This window comes from Eleutherodactylus coqui, chromosome 5 (genome assembly GCF_035609145.1).
Source record: "Eleutherodactylus coqui strain aEleCoq1 chromosome 5, aEleCoq1.hap1, whole genome shotgun sequence".
Lineage (NCBI taxonomy): Eukaryota > Metazoa > Chordata > Amphibia > Anura > Eleutherodactylidae > Eleutherodactylus > Eleutherodactylus coqui.
Genome location: NC_089841.1, coordinates 164,029,187 through 164,054,261, shown reverse-complemented (window position 1 = coordinate 164,054,261; position 25,075 = coordinate 164,029,187). Strand labels below are relative to the sequence as shown.

Sequence of the window (25,075 nt, the reverse complement as noted above, 5' to 3'; positions counted from 1 at the left end):
TTTCGGCCGTAGTCCCACTCTAACAATTTAGTTGGTACGTCTCAGGTGTGCTGTCGTGGAGACGTTGTTGTAATTGTTTTATTGACTCTCGCTGGCCTTCATCCTGGGACTGCTCTACCCAGTCACAAGTTTTTGCCTAGTTCTGGGCAAAGCAGCACATGGAGCCCACTTTGACAATTGTGTCCCTGATTCGGGTGAGTGCAAACGTTCCAGCATCTGTGGATGTGCAGCACCATCTTGATTAAGGCAACCTCTACTTGCCTGGGCGAGGTATGTCGGACCAGAAGTGACACGATCAACTTATTTTATGCTGTCGATGCTGATGGATGATCATAGATCTTTGATACTTAAATCGCTACATACGGAACAGGGGAAATTTAGAATGGAGTCAATAAGGTCCATTATAAACCTTCTACAGCCGGGGGATTTCATGGCCATCTCGGATCTGAAGGATACTTGCCTTCATATTCCAGTTGCTGGTCCATACAGGAAGTACCAAAGAATTGCTGTACGTGTGGCAGTGGTTATCAAACACTACTAGTTTACAGCTCTGCCTTATGGCATCTCATCTGCTCCATACATCTTCATCAAGGTGATATCAGCAGTAGCAGCAGTCCCGGGTTTTAGGGATTATCTATCATTCCTTATCTGAACAATTGGCTCCCCCCTGGCAGCCTCTAGGGAGGTCCTAGCACACTAGGTTCATATAGTAGCAGAGTTCCAAAAACACTTGGGCTCGTTGATAAACTGGAACAAGTCAGACACCATGCCAGAAACGGAGAAAAGATTCCTTGGGTTTATCATAAACTCCACTTGTATGACCATCTTATTAACCTTTTGAGGATGGAGAGAGTGATGGCTGCTGCCAAACTTCTTACCACTCCTAGAACAGCAACAATCAGAACCCTGATGAGGGCCCTAGGCCTTACGGCTACAACTATAGAAGGGTGGCATTTACAGCCTCTACAAGAAGAGGTCTCCCATGAGATTGAATAAGAAGTATACTCTGTCTTGTAAGACCTGTCTCTCCCTTCCTTGGTGCAGCAACCTCATAGACGGGGAGGTCTACAGTCCAACCTCTTTGAACTCTATTGACCACGGATGTATTCCAACTAGATTGGGGTGCTCACCTGGAGGACACTGTATGAGGGGTTTGGCCATCCAGGAAAGGCATTCTTCTAGTTCAGTTGACAGGAATGCTGATGGATACAGGAAATTATTTATGTGCACAATTTATGGGAATGTTCACACATAGCAGAAATGCTGCAAAATTTCTACAGCATTTCCACTACATGTCATTGCTTGCTTCAGGGGTTTTCAAGAGAAGAAAAACATTATATGCCTAAAATATTAAAATAGGCTTCTCTATTTTCTTTTAAAATTGTTTACCACATTATTTCTGGCCCAGGATGCCGGAAATGAATGGAAGTCTTGTGAAAGGGAGTCCTGTTACTCTGTTTCAGCAGCTTTCTAGAATGGCAGAGATGGGGGCTATCCTGTTCCCTTCTTTAGGATTTGGGATAGAAGCTGGTGTGTATAGGCCTTTAACTATTTTGCCATTTTCAAGTGTAATGGGGAAACAAATTTTCTTTAGAAACTTAGTAATTTTATTTTTTGTCACTCCTCCTATTTTCTATTAAGTACCTTGTTACAAAAGAACTTGCAAGAGAAAGTATCTATAGCAACCAATCGGTTCATACATGCCCGAATTTCAGTACATGAGCTGTATGTTGTCTTTACAGAGTATTGCAGGGAGTTACAGATACCCGCAACCATTTTTCTTAGGCCTCTTTCACACAACTGTATGCGGTTTTACGTTCACCCATGTGCGCCGTAAAATCGCATGAATGGTGGCTGCTGCGTATATAGGCAAAAAAATATGTTGCAGTGCGTTCTACTGCTTAAATAGAGCCAGCTGTCTTCTTATCCCAGCATTGAACGCAGGTAAACTCCCTCCCCCTCCCTTTTTTCAGCCTATGGGAGCTTCCAGCGCAAAAGATAAGGCAAGACCTTCTGCCTTTTTTTTTTTTAATGTGCACAAAAATCATCCATCTGATTGAATACATTGGAATCCAATTCTTCGGATGGTTGTGATTTGTGCCTAATTTTTGGATGCGGCTAAATGACTGTGTGACTAAGGCCTTACTGTTTTATAGGGAGCTATAAATCATTATGTGGTTCATGTACCGTAAGCTGTATTTTTAACTTTGCGGCCCTTAAAAGGGTTGTGCCAAATGTCAGAGTTAATCTAATAGTATAAAGCAGGCCAAAATATGACATTTGCCCATTTAGCATTGTTTTTCAAAATGTACCTGTCACATAGTTTAGATGCCTTAGTAATGCGCCCCTGCCAGGATATTGGCTCTCTGTTGGCCATGGATATGTTCTGCTTCAGTTACATGGGCAACAGTCGAGCATGCGCAGCAGTACCTCTTCTCCAGCTGCCTGGGGCCTGCTCTGCTTTCTCTTCACCTCCACAGTAAGACCGTGCATGCGGAATAGTGCTGATCTTGATGCAGAAGTCATGACTGCACAGCCCTATCCCATCTGCTGCAGCAATGCTTCACTGTAGGCCCTGGGCTTCGCATGCGCTGTAATAATAATAGTAAACTCTATTTGTATAGTGCCAATATATTCCGCAGCGCTTACATAGACAATGCCCGCAGTCACCACTGTTTGACAGCAGAGACTGGGCTGCGCAAGCTGCTCCTGCAGCCGCACTCTGTATGATACCTGAGACTTGTGCATGTGAGCTCAGCTGCCAAATCAAAATGCAGCTTCACTGAACCACGGACAGGACTACAAATAAAGGATTTTTTAAATACACATCGGACCCCTACACCTCCTCCTTATAAATAAACAACCAGCGGTTCCAATCTCTTCATGTCAGAGGTGATTGGAATGGGGAATATCGATAAACCACCTAAACAACGAAGGGATACGAAAAAGAAATAGAAATTCATTTATTAAAACTCTTTAGTTGCACATTTTGATACTTCAGTCTCCTTTAAAGTATTCTCCATTTGAAGCAATACATTCTGTCCAAACATTTTTTTTCCCACTGCTCTAAGCATTTTTTAAACTCATTGTTATTGATGTATTTTAGTACTTGTGCCTTTTTTTTTTTTTTGTTCTAACGCCATCAGCAAAACATTTTCCTTTTTTGAGGTCCCATTTAACCCGAGAAAATTAGTTGTACAGATTGAGATGGGGTGAATATGGAGGGTGAGGCAAGGGTGGGAAGCAATTTTTGATTAAGAAAAACGTCACAACACTCAGCGCTGTCGGTATTTTCCATAGTGAATTCCACCTCTAAAAATCACATTAAGATCTGCAGCATTCAACGTGTTTTTTTTTTGCTTGGATCTGCATGCGATTTTTGTCCTGTCGGTGGCACCACCCCTTTAACGTATTTCCATTGTCTTTCAGGTGGTCTCCCACTACAAGTTCCATCCCGAATGCTTCTCTTGCTCTGGATGCCGTGCTGTGATTGAGGAGGGGGAATCATTCAGCTTGGTGGAGAGCACAACTCTGTTTTGGTGAGAACCATTTAATGAAATATTCACAGACCTTTCATATGAAAGAGTGGAACAAAAACTGAAGGAACGCAACGCATGCTGTGCTATGTGTCAGTGCGTTTTGTACCCTTGAATCCACATGAAATGTTGTGTTTAGGTGATTTGCTATATGGTAAATACCTCTTTATTCGAAAGCTTTGTTGGCATTTTTTTAAATAATAGTTTTGGCCAGATGTGGCAGATTAATAACATAAAAGCTTCTTGGATACATACTAAACATATGTCGACGCCTGCATAGACCAATATAGCATTGTGGAAGGGTGGTGGGTTTTCTTTAACGCTATATGCTGCGTATCAGGGTCCTTTTACACGGGCCAAGAAATTCTTCAAATTCCTGCGATCAGCAAAAATCTGAACGATTATTGTACAGTCTAAATGTATGCACCACAAACGATAACGTCTGCAGGCATAAAAACTGAACCACAATCCGCCCTTGTAAACAGGCAGTCGCTTATCTATGAACGACTGCCTGTTTACTGTAAATGGAGTCTGGCTGGCCAGAACCATCCCGGCCCGCTCCACCTCCATTCACTAGAGATTATCATTGGTGTGTAAAAGTGCTGGGACGATATGTGGGGCATCTGTGCTTGACAGGTTGTCCCCCGTAAAAGCAACATTAACTGCAAATCGGACAGCCTCTGAAAGGAACCAAGCCTAGAAATGTGGCCACAAGTTGTGAGATTGACACACATTTTTTGTTTTCACAATGTTTGCAGCTTTAATCTTTATAGATCTTTTAGTCAGATGTTTCTATGGTATAACTACAATTCTAAGCATTTCATAAGTTTTAAAAAGTTCCATTCAGACTATTAGGAAGAATGATAGTCCAGAGAATAAAAGGTGAGATCTACAATGGGGACTGCTGGAGATGACCAAGCCCTTGTACTCTGCTATTTCCAATAGTCCCATTGAATTGAGTTGTTCGCACGGGTCCTTTTTTACAACATGCAGCACAAGAGCAATAGAACAATACAATTATGTGCCTGATGGACAGCCGGCCATATGGCAAACTTTTGGATAACTCCATCATCAATATGAACTGGGTATATTAAGAAAAATGTTGTCACCACATAGGAAAGAATACATCTCTGCACGCACGTTTTATTGGTTTTAATGATTTCCTTTCATGACTTCTCACTGTTCTAGTGGCCCATGTCACAAGCTGCTACTTCTGCGACCGCAGTTTGAGGGGCTCTGCAATGAATCGACAAAAGAACAGCATCCTCACACACTAACCCTTTTACGGCTACCTCCTCATTCAGGAGGCAGTAGGGGCTTCTCTGTGTCCACGGAGGACATGAAGGTCACACAGTGAGTTTGGCTCATATTTCTACCTTCTATCTTGAGCAAGGAGCAGGGATTACATTTGATTATGCTGAGTTAATAGTGTTTTAAGCATTACTATTTTAACTCTTTACATTAACCTCTTGATACTGCTGCAAATATTTGTTGAGGTTCTCTCGGACCCAGCAGGTGGGTATCGGCTGTACAATGCCAGGACTGAGCTCCTGAGCCTTTCTCCATACTCTCCCTGTTTAGATGACCTGCATCACATGGCACTAAGTGGTTAAACAGTAAATGCAAGGCTATATTTTCCTATAGGCACATTTGGCTACAAAACTCTATTTAAAGAGAGCCTGTCGGTCTGACGTTGTTCCCTGACGGCTGGCAGCACAGTATAGTGACAGATATTTTTATTTCAGCCATCTGTCACTTATACCAGTCCATTCAGCCGTTTTATAAAACTTCGATTTGAAACAATGCAGCGCCTCGAGAAAGGAAGGATTCTGATGCATCATATTAACCCCTTGGAGAGACAACCATTTTTGTGTGCTTTTTTTTTTTTTTTCTTTTCTTTTTTTTCCTCTTCCTACTTTTTAAAAGTTATAACTTTTTTTTTTCCATCTTTACAGCGACACAGCCACATGAGGGTGTTTTTTTTTGGGGGGGGGGTGCTGAGTTAAAAAAAAAATTTTGTACCTTTTAATGTATTAGACATTTGTAAAAGTTTTTCAAATAGGGAGAAATGGAAAAAACACAATTGCTCCTTTATTTTTTTTGGGTGGGGGGAGAAGGAGGCAGTAAGGGGGGGTTGTTCTTACGGCATACAGAGTTCAGCAAAATTTTCACGTTGACTTTATTCTGAGGTGATTACGATTACCGTGATAAAACAAAAAAGTAGATTATTTTTGTACTCCATTTGAGGGGAAAAAAGTCTACTGCTATCTGACCACCGTAACCTTTTATTTTGTGAAAGCTTGTGTTTTATAAGATGACCTATAGTTTCTTCTGGTACTATTTTGGGGTACATAGGACTTCTTCCTTTTTTTTTTTTTTTTTCCCTTTGTTTTCTTAATCACTTTTTATATCCATTTGGATGCAGTTGGCTTTTAAACATGACATTTTCTTTCTTTGTTACAGGGTGACCCTTGAAGCTCGTAACTTGCTGTACACAGGAGATCGCATCTTGGAAATTAATGGTTCTCCTGTCTGTGCGATTCCAGCAAAGGAGGTAAAAGGTTTTTCCATGTCCTGTTGAGAAGATGATGGTGCTTGTAACAATAATATATAGTTAATGGAGTGGTAATTCACGGTCTGTTCATTATCCCCTTCCTTCACACTTTCCTCAGGCTGATGATTTGCTTACTTGCACAGAGCGGACCCTGCAGCTTCTGGTAGAGCACAACTCCCCACTGACTTTCCCTGTGACTAGGCCTCTCCCGAAATCTCCCTCCTTGCACCCACGTGGGGAAAAGGGTATCTCTGAAAGTAATGCCAAGCGGGGCTCCATCCGGTTAGATTTTTGTACTTTTGTCTTTCTGTATCTCCCTGTTTTTGTAAGCGCTGCAGAATATGTTGGCGTTATATAAATAAAGATTATTATTTCACATGCACTTTAATTGCTTTATTGTAGTATCTTGGTACTGTCTATTACAGCTTTTTTACTGTTGCTTCCAGTGCTATAGAAACCTTTTTAATCTGACTGTAAATGTGACTTATTTTTTTAAATCCCCTAACTGTATTTCTGTCTTCTGTTCATTTTTGTTTGTCCTGCTTTGTTCATTTTTGCTTCACCGCGTTACTGAATCTTAACCTTCTTTTGTGGTGTTTGTCTACAATCATTATACTCTTTCATGGTATATGTTGAGTTTTGGTTCATCCATCAGGGTTTTAGCTTCATTTGCTTTTTTTCTTATACATTTCCCATCTTGTTTTTTTTAAGTAAAAAAGATACGTGAAATATATTGTTAGTGCAGATTTTATCTCATGTATTCACTGCAATGGCTTTGACACCTCTGTCTGTTCTGCTGTTTCTTCAGGCGCAGTAGCAGTAACATTCGTTCCCCTGGACCCTGTTCTCCCAAAGACGTTCGTTTTGTTTCTCGGTCAGAGTCCCTCCGCTATGCTGTAGGTGGACCTCAGCAGATTTTTCGACCATGTGAACTTCTTCACGGTGAAGAACTGGGAAAAGGTTTCTTTGGTCGTGCAATAAAGGTCAGTTTTTAGAGAAGTTGTGCTTGTGAAGCATATTCAGCAGCATGCCGATACAGCTGCTGTAAAGCGCGTTTCATGTTTTGCTTTTTTAACTACAGGTCACACACAGAGCCACTGGGAAAGTGATGGTTATGAAAGAGTTAATACAGTTTGATGAACAAACACAAAAAACATTCCTTACAGAGGTAGGTAGAACAATTCTTAGAAACTGATGTATATTATAAATCGCCTTTCATGAATATATGAATCCGTTCTATATTTTTTGATGAGCTGTCTAACTTTTCACACTAAAATACCTGTTATATTCTTTTTCCTGTCTTGCAGGTTAAGGTTATGCGATCCCTGGATCATCCCAATGTACTGCGTTTTATTGGGGTTCTGTATAAGGATCGGAGACTGAACCTGCTGACTGAATATATAGAGTGTGGAACCCTGAAGGATTTCCTAAGAGGGGTGAGCCATAGAGCTGGAGTAGAGAAGAGCTTTCTATTTAGATTCTATGTCCTGCAGTAGATAGAGGTTATGTTGGATAATTCTGACAAGGTATTTTTGTTTCCTTCCCTCCATCCTACCTTATTTAGGACACATGTCCTTGGCAGCAGAAAGTCTCCTTTGCTAAGGACATTGCTGGTGGCATGGTAAGTTTTTAACTATTCTGCTTTAGTAAAATGGTGAGCTTCAAGGGATAGTACCATGTTGTAAAGTGATTGTATGTATGGCTATGATATGACCTCTCTTTATGATGGGTGAAGGTATAACACATGGGACCCCCAGTGTTCCTGAGAATGAAGTAGCCACAGTAAAGGCCCATTTAGACAACGATTTTCGTTCAAAAGCCATCTTTTGAGCGATAATCGCTGCGTCTAAATGTGTGCCCATCGTGCACTTTTTGTGTACTATTTGTTCATCGCTGAGTTCAAGCCAGCTTGAAAACCGTCCTTCCTGCTTATCAGAACTGCACGCTAAATTATCTTCGGGTAGTGCTGATAGCATTCTTTCAGCTGCAGTCCCGCTCGAGAACGAAGCAGCTGAATGCAGATAACAAACCTCCAGCTGTTATCTGCATTCAGCAAAAGGCTTTATTTGCACACTAATAAACCCTTAAGTAGCTGCTTAAGAGTTTATGCAAAATGATCGTTCAAAACTGTCACTCAAACTGACTTTTCAGTGATCATCATTGCATCTAAATGGGCCTTAATGAATTAGCGCTGTGTTCCAAAGCTTTGCTGCAGTTTTCTGCACAGTGCATAGCCAGAGTGCCATTATACAAGGGACAATGGCAACAGGCGCCTAGTGCTGCAGAACCTCTTCTTCTTGTCAGCATATGACATCAATTTAGAAGAAGGGAATACCCCTTTAAAACTATTTACAAATCAAACTATTTTTTTTTTATTTTAAGGCTTATCTTCACTCCATGAGCATCATCCATAGAGACCTCAACTCTCACAACTGTCTCATCAAACTGGTAATGCTGTATTTTTAGCATAATTTTCCTCCGTTCGTCCCCTGTTCAGTTCTTGATCTTGTTTTAATTCTACATTTCTCTGTGTTTAGGATCTATCTTTTTTGTTACTTTGTGCTCTTTTCTTGTAGGATGGCACTGTGGTGGTTGCAGATTTCGGGCTTTCAAGGCTTATCGTGGAAGAGAAACCCAGACCTCCACCAGAAAAGCCTCCCACAAAAAAGAGAACGCTAAGGAAGTCTGACCGCCGGAAACGTTATACTGTAGTGGGCAACCCATACTGGATGGCACCAGAAATGTTAAATGGTAATGTAAAACTACTTGTGCATTGGGGCAATTGTATGAAATGTCCAAAAGAAAAACTGACCACAGCAACCAATCGCATCGCAGCTTACATTTTTTCAAGAGCACTATGAGAAATAAAAGCTGCGGTCTGATTGGTTGCTATAGACAAGAAAAATTGCATTTCATTTTAGAAAGTTTGTTAAATCTTCCCCAATATTTTGGGTATCTTTACTCTCTCTTTATCATTCAACCCTAGGTAAACAGTATGATGAGAAGGTGGACGTGTTTTCATTTGGGATTGTCCTGTGTGAGGTAAGGCGCCCTGTAAATGAGCAGGTAGAACGCTTAAGGTATTCAAGCTCAAACATACAAGACCTCCAGATCTAGACTGCTGGTCACAGTTGTAAAGATTAAAAAGTGTCTTGGAGAAAATGCAATCTAAAAAGCACAATAGAGCCGCTATCTAATGATAGAATAATGTGGTGAAAGAAGTGGCGATTGTAAGTGCTCAAGGTGTTTTAATCCTAATGATGGATCCATAGTGACTGTGTCTGAGAATAGTGAGAGGCTCTGAGGAGCACCTGAAGCATGAGGACTATTGTGTTTTTGAACAGGTTCTATGAGTTAGTTTGGCTCACTACCATATACAGTATATAATGAATAACTTTTTAGGTTTTATTTGCTCTGAGAGCATTTTTATCTGCAATGTTTTTGCCACATTCAGTGAGTCGTAACTTGTATTTTTTAATCATTGTAGCTGTTTGAGGGCTTTTTTTTGTAGAAGAGGTGTATTTTTCTTAATAGCACAGCTTTCGAGAACTTATAACTGAGCCTTTTGTTAGGTAACTCATTGGAACTTCATGATGCTTGTGAGAAATCACATTGGTGAAGTCTGTATATTGGTGCTTAGATATGCTAATGCCGGGCACACGGGTGGATTCCAGAATCCGCGATCGGCGGCTGCTTTGAGGATCCATGAAAAAACAGACATTGAAAGCATGTACTTTTCGGGGTTTTTTTTGTGCACACTCGCAGTTACAAATTGTATATTCTGCGAGCCGAAGAAAAGTCGCAGCATGCTGTATTTTGCTGTGGACCCCTTCCATTTAAGTCAATGGAGGTGTCCAACACCCAGCCCATATGCAATTAACATTGGGTATGGACTGAGGGTACCCGCGTCATCGCTTAGCGACGGCGTGGGAAATACAAACATTGAAAAAAATAAAACTGTACTGCGCATAACTGTCAGCGAGCCACTGTGGTCATATGCAACGCAGAAATAGCAGGTATCTGCTGTGGGCCTCCCGCATGCAGAATCTGGTCTACCTATGTGAGCCTAGCCTAATAAAAATAGAATTGAACATTCTCAGCAAACTAACTTCAAAAGGGGTTTCAATGAAAAATATACATTCGTAGAGACATGACCTCTATACAGCGTCTGGTGGTAAATGGGCAGGCACTACAATGACCCTTTTGGTTCCTGGGGCTTTTTTAAGAAAAGCTGATGCAAAATCTAAGACCTATAATAAGACATGTTCTGAAGACTCATAGCCGTAAGTCCCCTTGCACCCCTGGTTATTGCCTTGGACGCAGAAAGGTGAGTATCCATAGCACAGTACAAAACAAAATCAGTAAGGCTAGTAAGAGTATATTTAGGTATCCCTTTTCCCTTTTGGTCAGTAGCTCTGTCGCCAGATGTCACATTAATGTCTGTAATGAAATATACAATGCGCTACATAAAAACACCAGAAACCGAAATGACTTATTTTTTGGTCAGTGACATTATTTTCAAAGCATAACATACTCTAGGTATGGCTTTCTTTTCCCATGTTTCTCTATAGAACTTGAAAAACACAAAGAAAACCATGTAGAAATGTAACAAAAGTAGGACCAAAAAACTGCGCTTGTGTAAATCCAGCCTAAGGCCTCCTTCCCACGAACGGATTTACGCCACGTAAATTTGCGGCAAAAATCCGCTGCGTTGCCCCCTGCTATTAGGTTCTATTGAACCTAATAGCACAATGCTCACGATGCGGAATTCCACCGCGGAATTTCGCACCGTGAAATCTCCCGTCCTCACCCGCAGCATGCTCTATTTGCCGCGGGTGTACGCGCTGACGGCTTCCATTGCAGTCAATGGAAGCCGTCCGTTCACGCTATCTCCGGCTGTAACACAGCGGAAGATAGCGTGAAAACGCTTCCCCGCCTACCGCCGCCGCGTCACGTGAGGCGGCCGGTGCGTCACGTGACGCGACGGCGGTGGGCGGGGAAGCGTCTTCACACTATCTTCCGCTGGTAAGTATGGGGTCTCTGGGGGGCGCCGTGACGGGCTTCACTGCGGAATATTACGCAACAGAGCCCGTCACGCTCGTGTGAAGCCGGCCTTAAAGGGGTTGTGCCATGACTACAAGTTTCTGTGGATGGGGGATAAGTTATCATTGCACAACCCCTTCATATGACTTGGGTTCTCCTGCTTCAAGCTCCTGTAGTTGGACCTCCTTTGGAGAGGAAGGAGCACCAGATCTAATGTGCTGTTTGGTTTTTCAGATTATTGGCCAAGTGTATGCTGATCCAGATTGCCTACCACGGACCATTGACTATGGTCTGAATGTTCGCCTGTTCTGGGAGAAATTTGTTTTGGAGGATTGTCCCTCGGGATTTTATCCCCTTGCAACATCCTGCTGTCAACTTGAGCCTGACCTAAGGTAATGAATCTCTTTACTGTCCTCCTTAGTTGTTGTTTTTTCTAATTGCCTTTCTTTTCAGCCTACAACCCTGATTCTTTTTTTTTTTTCTTTTGTTCCACAGACCCGACTTTCTATACCTACATGATACACTTACAGCTATATCTCTGTTCTTGGGGGAGCTGGCAATCCCTTTGCCCTCTGAACTAGAGTTCATGGAACACAACTTGAGGTTGCAATATGGGCTGACACAAAAAGCACCCTCTCCAGTGGACAGCATAAACCTTGGCTCTCAAGAGATTGCGTTATGAGTTTAACGCACCCTATTCTTACATGTGGAAATGTTACATTCTCTCTTGCTCTGGTAGTAAATGTTTTTGTATGCTGATGACTAAATCAATAGGCAGGTCATGCGTTTGAACCAAATGGTCCAAAGCCATGTGCACATTTTTATGGCATATTCACAGCTAAATGATGTGGGGTTCTGTTTTTGGACCCTCACTGTTTGTAAGGATGGTCATCCAGGCACTGTACGCTACATACATTTGAAGCAGGTCTTTTTGTAACTCCCTTAAGCTTCAGTGTATGGAGCTGCGTGCAAGTGCAGCTAACTTTCCATTTAGCTGTACATAGTGCAACAGCTCTAAATTGGTGAACAGGAGTCATCAGCCACCTCTGGGACCTACAGGCATTTATGCCTTATCCTGAAGATTTGTCACAAATGCTTAAGGAAGTAACTTTTTTTTTTTTTTTTGCAATCCCACTTTTCAAGTGTCAAAATGTAATGTGCTTGGCTAGGAATTGTGTAAGGGCTCTCAAACATAAGCGTTTTACGTGGGGAGCATGCAGCAGTCTGCAATGCATTGCATACTGCTGCGTGTCGACAAATCCTCTATATACTATCTTGGCGTGTATGCATGCGTAAAATGCGCCGAGATGTATTTCGTGCGCAGTGTGAGGCTTCATTAAATTTATTACTGCGTACTACGCATGCAAAACCTGCGAGCGTAACACAGTAAAGCACTCATGTGAGAGAGCCCTTACTCTACGCTTTATTGAAGAGAAATCGGCTCTGCTCCCAGCCGCCTGTACATCACATTACCCCCATCATTGACAGCTCCAATTCCATAGGGTCTGCAGTGTCAACCAGAAGTAAGCGCCTTTATGCAAGTCTGAGAGCCTTGATAGAGTCTCAAAAAACTTAGAAAAAGGGACAATAAAAAAAAAGTGCCTCTTAGATGCGAATACCTCTTTTCTAGATTTTTAGTGTCTATGCCCACAACCTGTGTGTGCATGCATCCTTTGTGGTGGCACGCAGTTCATAATGTATACCAATATATGGTGCCTCCGTGAAGCACTGTATTTTGCCCTAGATGAAATACTATGGTTTTCTAGTGTGGCATGTGACGGACGATAACACTTAAAGTCATAGATTTACCCCTTGAGTGGCACGCCCGGAAATTTTCCGGGACGAGCTCCACTGCTCATAGCAACATAGCCCGGAAGATTTCCGGGTTATGTATCACTATGGGAGCTGCAGAGCACAATGCCACAAGCTGTGACAGTGTGCTCTGCCTGCACAGACCCACAGAGAACAAAGAGAGGGCTTTGAAAAACCAGCAGAAGATATTGCCGATATGCCGGCAATCTCCTGCTTTGTTTACAGGTTGCCATAGAGACCATCGGCTTGTCAGAAGCAAGCCGATGGTCTCTGTGGCAGGGAGAGCTGGTTGTTAGCTGTCAGAAGACAGCTAGGTACCAGCTCTTACAGCAGAGATCAGAGAGAACCTCTGATCTGCTGTTAACCCTTTACATGCTGCAGTCTATGACTGCAGCATGTAAAGGGCTGTCACTGCAGCATGTAAAGGGCTGTAACCATCGGACCCCCGGAATGTGATCAGGGGTCCTGATGGGTCCCTGTGAAAATCCCCTAAAGGGACAAAAAAAAAAAAAAAGGGGAAAAAATTATTTTAAAAAAATTATAAAAACACTTGTCTCCCTTTACTTTGTAAAAAATCAAAAATACAATCACACATGTGGTATCCATGCGTCGTAATGACCCAGAGAAGGAAGTTAATACATTATTTAACCCCTTAATGACATGGCCCCTTTTTTTCTTTTTTCCCCATTTCTTCCCCCCCCCCCCCCCACCTGTTTAAAAAAAATCACAACTTGTCCTGCAAAAAGCAAGCCCTTATATGGCCATGTCAATGGAAAAATGAAAAAGTTATGGCTCTTGAGACGCAACTGCAAAATTTGTTGAAATTCAATGATTAGACCATTTAAAAAAACCTGCCCTGGTGGGCACGACAGGGTGGTAGGAAACCTGCCACTCAAGGGGTTAATACAGGATAGGTGGGGGAAAACTTTTTCCTTTATGGCGTATTATGGCTGAGTACCACATAGATCTGGGAAAAGGTGAAATGCATAAGCCTATCTTATAAAATAAGGCTTATGAAATAAGGCTATCTCGGGGAGGGGGTTTCCAAGAAGCTAGCACGTATACTTGTCCTTATAGCCACAGCATGCCTTGAAATGGATAACCTAATGCCTATTACTGTTCTTAACATCTGTTAGGAGCCCTTTTCATTCTGTTTACATTGTTACCTACACAGTGAAAAACTTAAATAGGTATTTCCCTTCCTACAGTAAAATTACAGTGCCCGAGACACTGTTGCACATTTCTTCAACCAGATGATGTTAATCTAACTTCGGGAGCACACATTCTTCAGGACCACTATTTGGATACCACCTGGTATAATTGCTGTATTTTTTTTTACATGAAAACTGGAATTTCAATTTGATATATCTATTATTTTTTTAAAGAAACGGACTGCAAAATATGTTTACTATTGTTATATCTTGTGTATGGTGCTTAGCACTATGGGAATTCAGTAGCTTCTTGCCAATCCTGTGCTTGATATCTGACTTGCTTCTAATGGTTATGGAAGTATTTTTATGCAGTTTTTCAACTATAAATGACTTGGTAAGGAAAATAAGGGTTAGAAAACTGCTATTGTGATATAAATGTAGCAACGGATGGCTGCAGCCGTCTATAAATGGTAGGTTTCTTGCAACAGAGGTAGCGTAATTCATAAGTTAGATTTGACAAATGGATTTAGTGTTGAATATATTTGTATAAGAACTCCACTTTATCTTTTATAGGTGTGTATACACATAGGGGAGAGTAGTTGGGTTGGAAGACGATAACCACCTAGGACTGTGGCTGCATAGATGGGTGTTCCCTCTCTTATCTAGGACTTGGAATAGAACACAACACCTACTGCAGTTGTTAAAAGCATACACTGAATGGCAGCTTTATTAGGCTAGTTTCACACAAAGGTCTTATGGCTGTGCCCTGAACTCCACGCATCAGAAATACGCATGATGCACGGAGTTTGGGTCAGAGGACCTTCAGCCGTAATGCGTTGATTTGACACTGGCCTTAGAGACACATCTAGTAATGCATTGGATGACTTTTAACATCCACAGGTTTCAGAGGACTCAGGCTGTCCCAAGAAAACCTTCTCCACTGTTGCCACATGACAGACGGGACAGACCTCGCACCAGGCAATGTTAATCCGCTAATCAGTGATCCACTGTTTGTGCTATTTTGCCCACTGCAGTCGTGTCTTTTCTGTTTCCCTTAGGACTGCTTGCACAACTATGTTGTTGATCCAGGTTTCGTTAAACTGGGATCAGTTGTTGAACTTTGTTTAAAGAAAAAGTATTGCACCAACACTTTTTGATCCAAGACTTGCAAAATCAAGTCTACCTGAACAGCAATCAAAGGTCGAGCCTAGAAGAAATCGCATGCTGTGATTGGTGATCAGTCTTTCCAGTATTCATAACAATAATAAAATCGCTGCTGTTACAAGCAGCAAACATGGGTGTAATTTTACCAACAAGGAAAAGCTTTTAGTCGAGTGTGCCATCTTGGATTTCAGCTGCGCCACTAAGGGTGTTTTTACACCGGACGATCTGTCGGACAACAGCTACCCGGCAGGCCTTCACAGCAGTAATCGTTCCTCTGCTTTTCCACAGGAATGAGCATCGCTAATGAATAGAGCCGGAGTCAGCCGGGGATCAGTCCAGCCTGCCCGTCTCCATTCACTTTAAGCAGGCAGTATTTCATAAATGAACGAGTGCATGTTTACACAAACCATACATTATGCATGTAGAACACTGGACGACCAATGTGAAGTGAAGGACTTCTCTTTCTTTGTTCAGTCTGTGCCTGCATTTACACTAACCAATCATTCATATTCTCACAGGATTGGGGAATCGGAATGATACTCGTTCCATGTAAAAGCACCTTTTTTGATCTGCCCAAAATCACAGGATCAAATTGAACAAAGATCACTTGCTGAACTGTGTTTGTGCAATGTTTTTCTACTTGATCTTGGATCCAGTTTGGTGCAACCAGCCCTTAGACAGTAATGGCACTCAAACTAGTGGTCTGCTGTTACAGCTTAGAGCACCATTGGATTCAGCTGCAATTTACTTGACTGTGCATTGCCTGTTCATGAAAATAACTCTTAACATCCCCAACTTTTGTGGAAAAGTTGTTGACAGCCCCAGAATCTCCTTTCGCTAGACGGTTTTTCTCAATCACACCATTCTCTCTATACTTGACACTGTTGCACAAAAAAACCCCATAAAGTTGACAGTCTTTAAAATCCTAGCTGTAGCTAGAATACCACCAATGACCGTGTCTCATTAGGCTGCCTGTGCACGGCGTTATTGAATTGCGTTCCCCGCAGCGATAATCCATCCGTGAGGAACCCAATGCACGCTTTCCATAATGTTGCTATGGAAAGCACAGCCCCCCTGTCCACGAGCGGAGAATCATAGTGATTCTCTGCTAGCGGGTGGCAAATCGCAGCATGCTGCCAATTGCTGCGATTCTCTGCGGTCAGCCTATCTGTCAGATAGGCTGACAGCAGAGATCTGCCGCGGGATACTGCAACGCCTGTGGACAGGTAGCCTAACTCAGATCACGCTTTTAGTTATTTCTTTAGTTTCTGTACAGAGAAGCTCCAATTGTGAAAAGGCAAGTGTCTAAGAGTGACCATTTGATGTATAAGGTCAGGATTAACTATGGGGTTTTATGTTAATAGAATCAATTGTATGAGTTCATTCTGTTACTGCATGGAGGAGAGAGATTAGCAAGTCAACTTTAAATGCAAGAGGCAAGTATGTTATAGTAAAAGCTGCAAATAAACATTACTGTAATCTTCACATTGTTGATCATCAGATGTCTCCACTGGATTTATTAGACCGATGTGATGCCAGGCACTGCCTGAGTATTTTATTATTTATAGAAACAAAACACTCGTGTACAAAAAAAAAAGTTAATAAACAAGTTTCTTACAGTTTGTACATCTGTTTCTGTCTTTAAAATACCTCAGTAGCACATTAATAAAGGAAGGATCCTCATGTCATCCACCAAGCAAGCAGTAAATGGTCACCGTACTGGAAGAAATGGTGCTGAAAGAGTTACCATGCAGAGCTCGACAGCAATGTGGAACGTCCCAGTGCAAGCTCTAATGTTCTGTACATGTATAGACTTATTCTCAGTTTCATTACGTAGAATAGCTTAATCTCCCTGGATTTATTTTTCTTTGGAGTCTATAAGACTTAAATGCATAACTGAAAAAAGCTGCCACAGGCAGACAAATTTACACAGTTCAATTGTACTGACAACCCCCACACATTCATGACAAAATGTTAACGTGGCCAATCGTGTTAAGGAATTCTTGGCCTCAGAAACGATTAACCATATCGCAGCGATCTGCTGATGTTTAGTAGATATGCAAGATTCCATGTTCCTTTTTAGTGGTTTCTGAATACAATTCTCCTGCCACAGTCCTCGGGGCCAGTGCCACCGCACAATGACATGTATGACACATTTGACACTGCCATTTCCAAACTGAATAGAATCATCAGTCCATAACTAATAGCACAAGGAACGATACATGTTTTCATGCTCCTGGGGTCCCCGCGCTGTCCATTAGGGGGACAGTACCGTCCTGCACTGTATCTGGAGTGTGACTGGCTGACACCTCGATTGTGTTCTCATCTATTATGTCACAAGAAGGGTTTGAGAAGGCAGATAATGGAAGATTTATCCTCTGAAGCCGTCTGTCTTCCAGTTCTTGCTCATGCTTTTGCTTTAAATCTCTGCCCCTAAAAAGGAAACCACATGAGTTACAAAAACTGCACCCATAGATAGAAAGCAAAAGTAACTGATTCAGGGACGGAAAAACTTAGAACAATGTATCATACCTCTTGTATATGTATCCAACAACAATGCCGCTGCCAATGGCTATAATGATCACAACCATCACAATTCCCAGAACGTAACCTATAAGATGAATGGACAGACATGGTCAGCAACATATACATTATGCAGTATAGAAGGTGCCACCTACAGTCCGGGCATTGTTACCTAATGTCCCTAAATCCTTCTTGTCACGGGACTTGACTTGCACTCGCTCGCTGATGCTGATCACAGGCTGCGCCACATTGACTCGCTCTGGAGCTTGAAAACTCTCCTGCTTCAGCGTTGTTGATGCTTCTGGCGTTTGTGACGGCTGTACAGTTGCATTTTGTTCCGGTACTTTATAGTCATTTGTCGGAGCTGTAAGCAATAAAGAGACTTAATTTAGCATGTATGATCTTTCAATGAGAGACAAAGGCATAAATGATGCCGTTAGCGGTAAGTGTGAAGGTGCCAGCTTAATGAAATGATACAAGAGCAGGTAAAGCGGGGTAACTGTGCATGCCAAATTAAAATGATGGGGGGGTAGTAATGTTACAATGTTTAAAGAAAATTAGTTTTTCTGAAGTTTAAATGGAACATTCTAGCTTTACACCACCGCCTAAGTGATAAACTGATATATAAGGGAATGGACACTTTGCTCTAATCAGCTTCTCCGCTGAATGTTTTGCCAGACATAACCCAGTCATCCACTTTTTTAATTAAAGACCCCTGCTCTCTTTTTCCTACGGCAAGTACTTCATCAAGTCCACAAACATGCAGCATCAGAGGCTACAGAAATAGTTTCTAAGATGCGACAACACACGATCTTGACTTAAAAACTTTTTTTTCTTAATAGTTTAATCCCAAGCCTGTGTACTGACAAGGGGAGTAGAATATGGAATGCAGTGTCAGGTCACAAATGTTTACATTTTAATTCTGTTTAGGGAATATGGACAACACCTTAATGAGGATTTGTCCCAAGTATGTAAGAAGTATGTCTTCTTGGAAGCAGGAGAGCTCCGCTTGGACTGGCGGAGTAAACCAGCTGCAGGCTGTCTGGCTTTACTGTAGGTCTTGCCATTAAAGGGAACTTGGCACAGGTCATGCTATTCAGTAGGCAGCAAGTTATAAAGCAGGAGAAGCTGAGCAGATGCATGGAGTTGTGCAGGGGAACATTTAATAGAGCTTTTATTTAAGACCCTTCAATTTCTGGATCTAGGAGTCCAGTGGACGGTCCCATCAGTGCTTGACCGCCTCTCCCCAGTGTGCATACAGAGAGAGCTGTCAATTATAGGGCCACGCAGATCACCACTAAGGGCCCTTTTACATGGAACGATTATCATTCAGGGTAAAAGCGGCCAGCAACTTGAAAATAAATTATTTGCTTATCATTCGTTCAGTTTTTGCAGGTATACAAATCAAAACGACGATCAGCTTGTGTAAACAGGTAGTCACTCCTCTATGAAGTGCCTGTTTACTGTAGCTGGAAGCAGTCTCTGGTCCGCTCTGCCTCTGTTCACTGAGTGATTATCGCTGGGATGACCATAAGGCATTTAAACACCCAACAATCGCCCCACTTAAAGGACCTTAAGCCCCAAATGGGAAGGGATTTAATTGAAAAGTTCTACAGAATGTTTCCCCATATACTGTGTATCATTGGCTGAGCTCCCCCATAATACTGTGTATCATTGGCTGAGCTCCCCCATAATACTGTGTATCATTGGCTGAGCTCCCCCATAATACTGTGTATCATCGGCTGAGCTCCCCCATAATACTGTGTATCATCGGCTGAGCTCCCCCATAATACTGTGTATCATCGGCTGAGCTCCCCCATAATACTGTGTATCATCGGCTGAGCTCCCCCATAATACTGTGTATCATCGGCTGAGCTCCCCCATAATACTGTGTATCATCGGCTGAGCTCCCCCATAATACTGTGTATCATCGGCTGAGCTCCCCCATAATACTGTGTATCATCGGCTGAGCTCCCCCATAATACTGTGTATCATCGGCTGAGCCCCCCCATAATACTGTGTATCATCGGCTGAGCCCCCCCATAATACTATGTATCATCGGCTGAGCCCCCCCATAATACTATGTATCATCGGCTGAGCCCCCCCATAATACTATGTATCATCAGCTGTGCCCCTCCTGCTCCGTAAGGGATACAATGTAACAGGCAGCTGTGCTTTATATACTGCACACCATCTGGGGCCACAATGTCAGTTTCCAAGTAAATTCTCTACTTTGTACTTTACCATAAAAGGGGGGTAAGCAGAGGCTGAAATGGATAAGTATGCCTACTGCCCCACAGACTGCCGTGAACACTGCCTGGCATTTACAGATGTTTTTTTTGTTTTTTTTTACAGGGGAGTTTAGGGATTCCAATAATACCTGTATATTAGAGAGTATTCTGCTTTAGCAAAGTTTTCTTATTCCTGTGCAATAACCCCCATCAGAAGCAGAGCCCCCCACCGGATACCACCCTGCGCTACAGGAAAGCTGCGGTCGGGGGGGGGGGGGGGGGGGGCGACAAGGTGACATCAAGTCTCTTTGTATATTAGACTAAAAAACTAACTCCTCCACCAATGGGAAGTATAGAAGGAGCTCGACAACAGGGAGACCCAATCAGTCCTGCAGGGGCGGGGGCCACATCTGCTCCACACCCTCCAAAACCTTACAGAAAAACAAGGTCATGTGACCTGCGGGGCAGAGTGGGGTTAAATGGGGCATGCAGAAATGGGGCGCCTGCCCGCGCACTGTGTGGCAGCCCGTCCCTGGTCTAGAGGTGGGCTGCAGTGGTGGGGACAGTCATGCATGGCAGCAGGCACAGTGTGCGCGGTGCCCCTCACTACAGGGCGGTGTGGTACCTGGAGTCCCGCAGAGCAGCTGGCAGCCCAGCAGCAGGGTGACGAGCTGCAGCAGCATCATGTCCGGCTGCCTCCGCTGTTGTTCTGACTTGTTTTTCCCAGCTGCGGCTCCTCCTGCTCACATCACACGGGGCGGTACTGAGAGCGGAAACGTCTGCAGTGCGGGCGGGAGGGGGAGGTCACTGTGCCGCACACATGTGTAGCATGTACGCGCCATGTATGACTACTGCCCGTAGAGCCGCAGACATGACGGCGCTGTGCGAGCCCCCCAGCCACACTGTGCGCTGCCGCAGCGTCTCGTGCAGCTGTGTATGTCTTCTCATTGCTTTCACCTCGGTAACCCCGTAACACAAGCCCGTAAGGTGTCCTTGGCGGGGAGCGTCACATGTGGCCTTGGTGGCCGGGATGTTCTGTTCCTCCGATGCGGGGTGACGGCAGCTGGTTGGCACAGCGGTCAGCCGCAGCCGGTTTGGACAGGATTGTTGCGCATGCTCAGTGTGCCGCAGCTCAAGGCGGCTGCAGTCCTTCTGAAATGTGAATATTCTTCACAGGACGTATTGTCATGTACACCAAATGGGGCAGAATCCTCAATAAATGATAGCCTGAGGTGAAAAGTGCAGTTTACACGGGGGTCATTGCCTCAGTTCAAGTGGGGCCTCATTCACACTCATTTTAAGCATTCTGGTCGATCTTACTAAAAATCCACCCCGTTGCTCATATAACAGATTTTGAAATCTGGGTTGTTGGAAAAAAAGAAATGTACATAAAAATAGAATTGTCAGATCCACGGAATTCCGTGGTGGATCTGAGCGTTCTAAAGCCATGTGACTGAGGCGTTGGAGCGTGACCGACGCGTTTTCAGGCGCAGCTCAGTCACAGCGGGTCTGTCGGGTTTCTGTGAGGCTTGTAACATTTTTGACCAGAATACTACTGCAATCCAGTCAGATCTTTTCATGCAGCTTTTGAAGTATTGGTCTTTTTGGTTACTTTTACACATAGTGTAATCGTTGCGAGCTTTCAGCGAGAGATACCCCCCAGCAATTACGCTGGAAAACCAGTGGCCAAATCCACACCCCATGTCCATGGCACGCACGTAACCCAGCACTGCCGCGGCCAGTGCGCCCTGCTTACCTGCATTCTCCGGCAGTGGCATCTGCGCGGATCCCTCCACTTCCGGGTTCGCAGTACTGTGCATGGACCTCACGGCTCGCCGTCGGACATGTGCGCTACAGTTTGTTTTTATTTGCTGCTTTCCTGCGGCACATCTGCAGTGTCAGCTGCGGGTGTGCCGTGGATCGGATGGCTTACATTGACTTCAATGGAAGCCGTCCATGCGGGATCCACAGAAAAATGGAGCATGCTGCGATTTGTTTTCCAGACCAAAAGGCCCGCAAATTAAATGCGCATGTTCATTTGCGGACGCCCATGCATCTCTATGAGTGGCGTGATTTGCAGATCTCCACGTGGCTTGTACTGTAAATGCTGCAAGATTTCCACTGTCATTTCAGCAGACATTCCGCAGCATTTCAACGTGTGAAGACAGCCTTAGGCCCAGTTTACACAAGCGTATGCGTATTTGCACACGCCTGACCACTGCATATTTGGGGAATCAACAATCTTTTTTTGCGCACACATCTATGTAATTTACTGTACTTTTTCAGCATGCATGGCGTTTGCATTTGCGTGCTGCAAAAAGATACTACCCGATTAAATCAGTCTGAGTTCCAGATGTGTTCTTTTTCCTATACAATTACGCAGGCTTTCACGTATCTCTGAGTGTATTTTGCGGATCCCCCATTGACTTCTATGGGGACTTCTGGTGCGCCAATGTGCAAGAAAGTAGAACATATTGCATATTTTTTTTGCATGACCGAAATGCGCAGGAAAAATACCCGCATGTAAATTAACCCATTGAAATCAATGGGTTCTATTTTCTGCTTACTGCGCACACAAATATTGTGTGTGCAGATATGCCCGCGTGAAGGAGCCTTAGGGCTCATGTCCACGGGCAAAATATGATTTAAGATCCGCATCGGATCTCCCGCACGCGGATCCGCATCCCATAGGGATGCATTGACCACCCGCGGGTACATAAATACCCGCGGATCGTCAATAAAAGTGATTTTAAAAAAAATGGAGCATGAAAAAATCTGGACCATGCTCCATTTTCATGCGGGTCTCCCGCGGGCTTCTATTGAAGCCTATGGAAGCCGTCCGGATCCGCGGGAGACCTAAAATAGGAATTTAAAGCATTTACTCACCCGCAGCGGGCCGCGAAGCTCTGCTCTTCCTCACGGCCGCATCTCCCTTGCTTCGGCTCGGCGGATGTGCCGGCGCATGCGCGCGGCACGTCGACGACGTGCCGCCGGCGTCAGGAATTCATCCGCCGGCCGAAAATGAAGATCCGGCCGTGAGGAACAGCTGATCTTCCCCGCCCGCGCCGGATAGGTAAATGCTTTTAAATTGCTATTTTCGGCGCTCATGTCCGCGGGGCAGGAGGGACCCGCTGCAGATTCTACATTGAGAATCTGCAGCGGATCTGATTTTCCCCGTGGACATGAGGCCTTAGAGTATGTTTACATGTAGTGGCCATGTCACATTTTTTTTTACCACGCCTTTCACAGAACACTGCAATTTTCTCAGCTTTGCCATACTGAGTATAAATTATGGCATTTTGCTCTAATTTTGCGGTAATCACAGTAAAAAAGAAAACCCAACATGAGCACTACAGCTGAATGTAGTCTGGTCAGTGGATGTCTGAACGCGTCTCAACCGTTTTGGTGTGTGATGGAGGCCTACGGTTCAGTCCGTGTTTCTGTCTGCATGCTATTTTCAGAGATTCAGATGGAAAACTGTGAGGGAACCCAGGGATGGCGGCCTCAATGTGGTGTGAAGAGGCCCTCACACTCTCTGCTCTTAAGAGCCATACCTGGTTTTGGCTTCCAAAAGTGCTTTAGCCTATGGCTAATAAATGAGGGTCCCGAACAAGTTTTTCTTGGGTGTTATAAACTAGAAAACTAACTGGAAAACATAAAATTGAAATCCTTCTTCCGTTGCCCTCATTACGCCATACCAACGTGTAGCGCATCCAAGCCTTCCTATTCTTGTGCACTATTGTTATTTCAATCTATGGCAGCAGTATTGAGATACAATGCTGGGTTATGGGCCATTTACACGGGGCGATTATCGCTCACTATTCGCTCGCAGGTTCTTATCGACGACTGTCAGCATAAAAAGCAGCGCTTGATCGCGGGCTTGTCATTTAGTGTAAATGCTCCTCGCTTCACATAGAAGGTGAAGCGCTGTGAGAAGCCCGCGATCCAGCGGTGAAGTGTGTCAGTGTAAACGCTCTGCATGGCGCTAACCGTGACGTCAGTGCCCGTGCAGTTGTTTACCCGGCTATCGGCCTGTGTAAAAAGGCCATTAGTCTTTTTGACTACACCCAGTATATATCCTTGGAACTCTGCAGGGAACATGTGTTGTCTCTGGGATGAAGGCTGATTTCCAGGCAGTTAAACCCCCATGATCAGATTATTTTAGCGAAAGATGCTTTAAGAAAGGTGCATATCGAAAGGCCATTAATACGGGACGATTATTGCTCAAACGTGGTTCAATATATATCGCGCACCAAATATTCACGAAAATTCATATTTTGATTTTGACTGCAAAATTCAGTCATTGCATTACAATAAATGAATTCTGTGGTGAAAATCTGCAACAATAGAGCATGCTGTGGATGTGAAAATCTGCAACAATAGAGCATGCTGTGGATGTGAAAATCTGCAGCATGGCTGGCTTCCACTGGGGAGTTTTTCCGCTGTTAACAGAATGAGTTTGGGGTTTGTTGACAGCCTATTCACTTACACTGTACTGTAAATTGCTGCGTAATTTCGGCTCACATTCCACAGCAATTCCGCTATGTGTGAACGCACCCTGAGGTCGGTCTCAGGAAAAGAAAAGATTTTTAGAGAAATTTGTATATTCTGTATTGTGGTGAGGTACTCGCGGTCGCCGACCGGATTTCGCATGCTGAATCCGACTCGTCCGTTTGAGACCGGACTTACTCTCTATACTTGTGGCGGCAACATGATATTAGCATGCAGGGAATTCAAATTAAAGATCGCATAATAAAACTGCAGCTCTGTTGTACTTGTGTACCAAATGTAGTATAAGCTGGGCCATTGTTGGTTGGTGCCCTATGCAAACTTTATGGATTCACCCCCTCCCTTTTCGGTGTACTATATAATATCAAGATAACAGTGTAATAGCCGTATCACACAGTGCCCAAATAACATTGCTCAATCATCATGCTAGCTAATGTAGCTCTGCAGCTGCCTTTCCAAAGCTTCGAGCAGCAAACTTTGGACCAAGCGTGCTTGCTGTTCAGGCCATAGCGCTAGTGGCACCCCTTCATGACTGCCAAGTGATGTGCCCTC

The 25,075-nt window shown here is 43.7% G+C and overlaps 2 protein-coding genes across 3 annotated transcripts in view; one reads left to right on the top strand and one right to left on the bottom strand.

The window, feature by feature from the left end:
• Positions 1 to 13,527, top strand: part of LIMK2 (LIM domain kinase 2) — a 30,951-nt gene extending 17,424 nt beyond the window's left edge. For both annotated transcript variants that reach the window (XM_066603622.1, XM_066603621.1), the window contains exons 4-16: positions 3,430 to 3,539; positions 4,725 to 4,889; positions 6,000 to 6,090; positions 6,209 to 6,372; positions 6,899 to 7,073; positions 7,172 to 7,258; positions 7,398 to 7,526; positions 7,655 to 7,711; positions 8,473 to 8,538; positions 8,667 to 8,841; positions 9,077 to 9,132; positions 11,368 to 11,525; positions 11,629 to 13,527. In XM_066603622.1, coding sequence (XP_066459719.1) covers positions 3,430 to 3,539; positions 4,725 to 4,889; positions 6,000 to 6,090; positions 6,209 to 6,372; positions 6,899 to 7,073; positions 7,172 to 7,258; positions 7,398 to 7,526; positions 7,655 to 7,711; positions 8,473 to 8,538; positions 8,667 to 8,841; positions 9,077 to 9,132; positions 11,368 to 11,525; positions 11,629 to 11,815 — 1,620 coding nt within the window. In that variant the 3' untranslated portion in view covers positions 11,816 to 13,527. The remainder of the gene's footprint in view (positions 1 to 3,429; positions 3,540 to 4,724; positions 4,890 to 5,999; positions 6,091 to 6,208; positions 6,373 to 6,898; positions 7,074 to 7,171; positions 7,259 to 7,397; positions 7,527 to 7,654; positions 7,712 to 8,472; positions 8,539 to 8,666; positions 8,842 to 9,076; positions 9,133 to 11,367; positions 11,526 to 11,628) is intronic.
• Positions 13,528 to 16,790: 3,263 nt separating this feature from the next.
• Positions 16,791 to 21,087, bottom strand: PIK3IP1 (phosphoinositide-3-kinase interacting protein 1). The gene is made up of 4 exons (XM_066603623.1): positions 20,640 to 21,087; positions 17,956 to 18,147; positions 17,793 to 17,871; positions 16,791 to 17,693 (listed from the first exon to the last, which is right to left on the bottom strand). Exons 1-4 carry the CDS (start codon positions 20,698 to 20,700, stop codon positions 17,489 to 17,491), a joined length of 537 nt encoding a protein of 178 aa, XP_066459720.1. The 5' UTR covers positions 20,701 to 21,087; the 3' UTR covers positions 16,791 to 17,488.
• Positions 21,088 to 25,075: the final 3,988 nt, after the last annotated feature.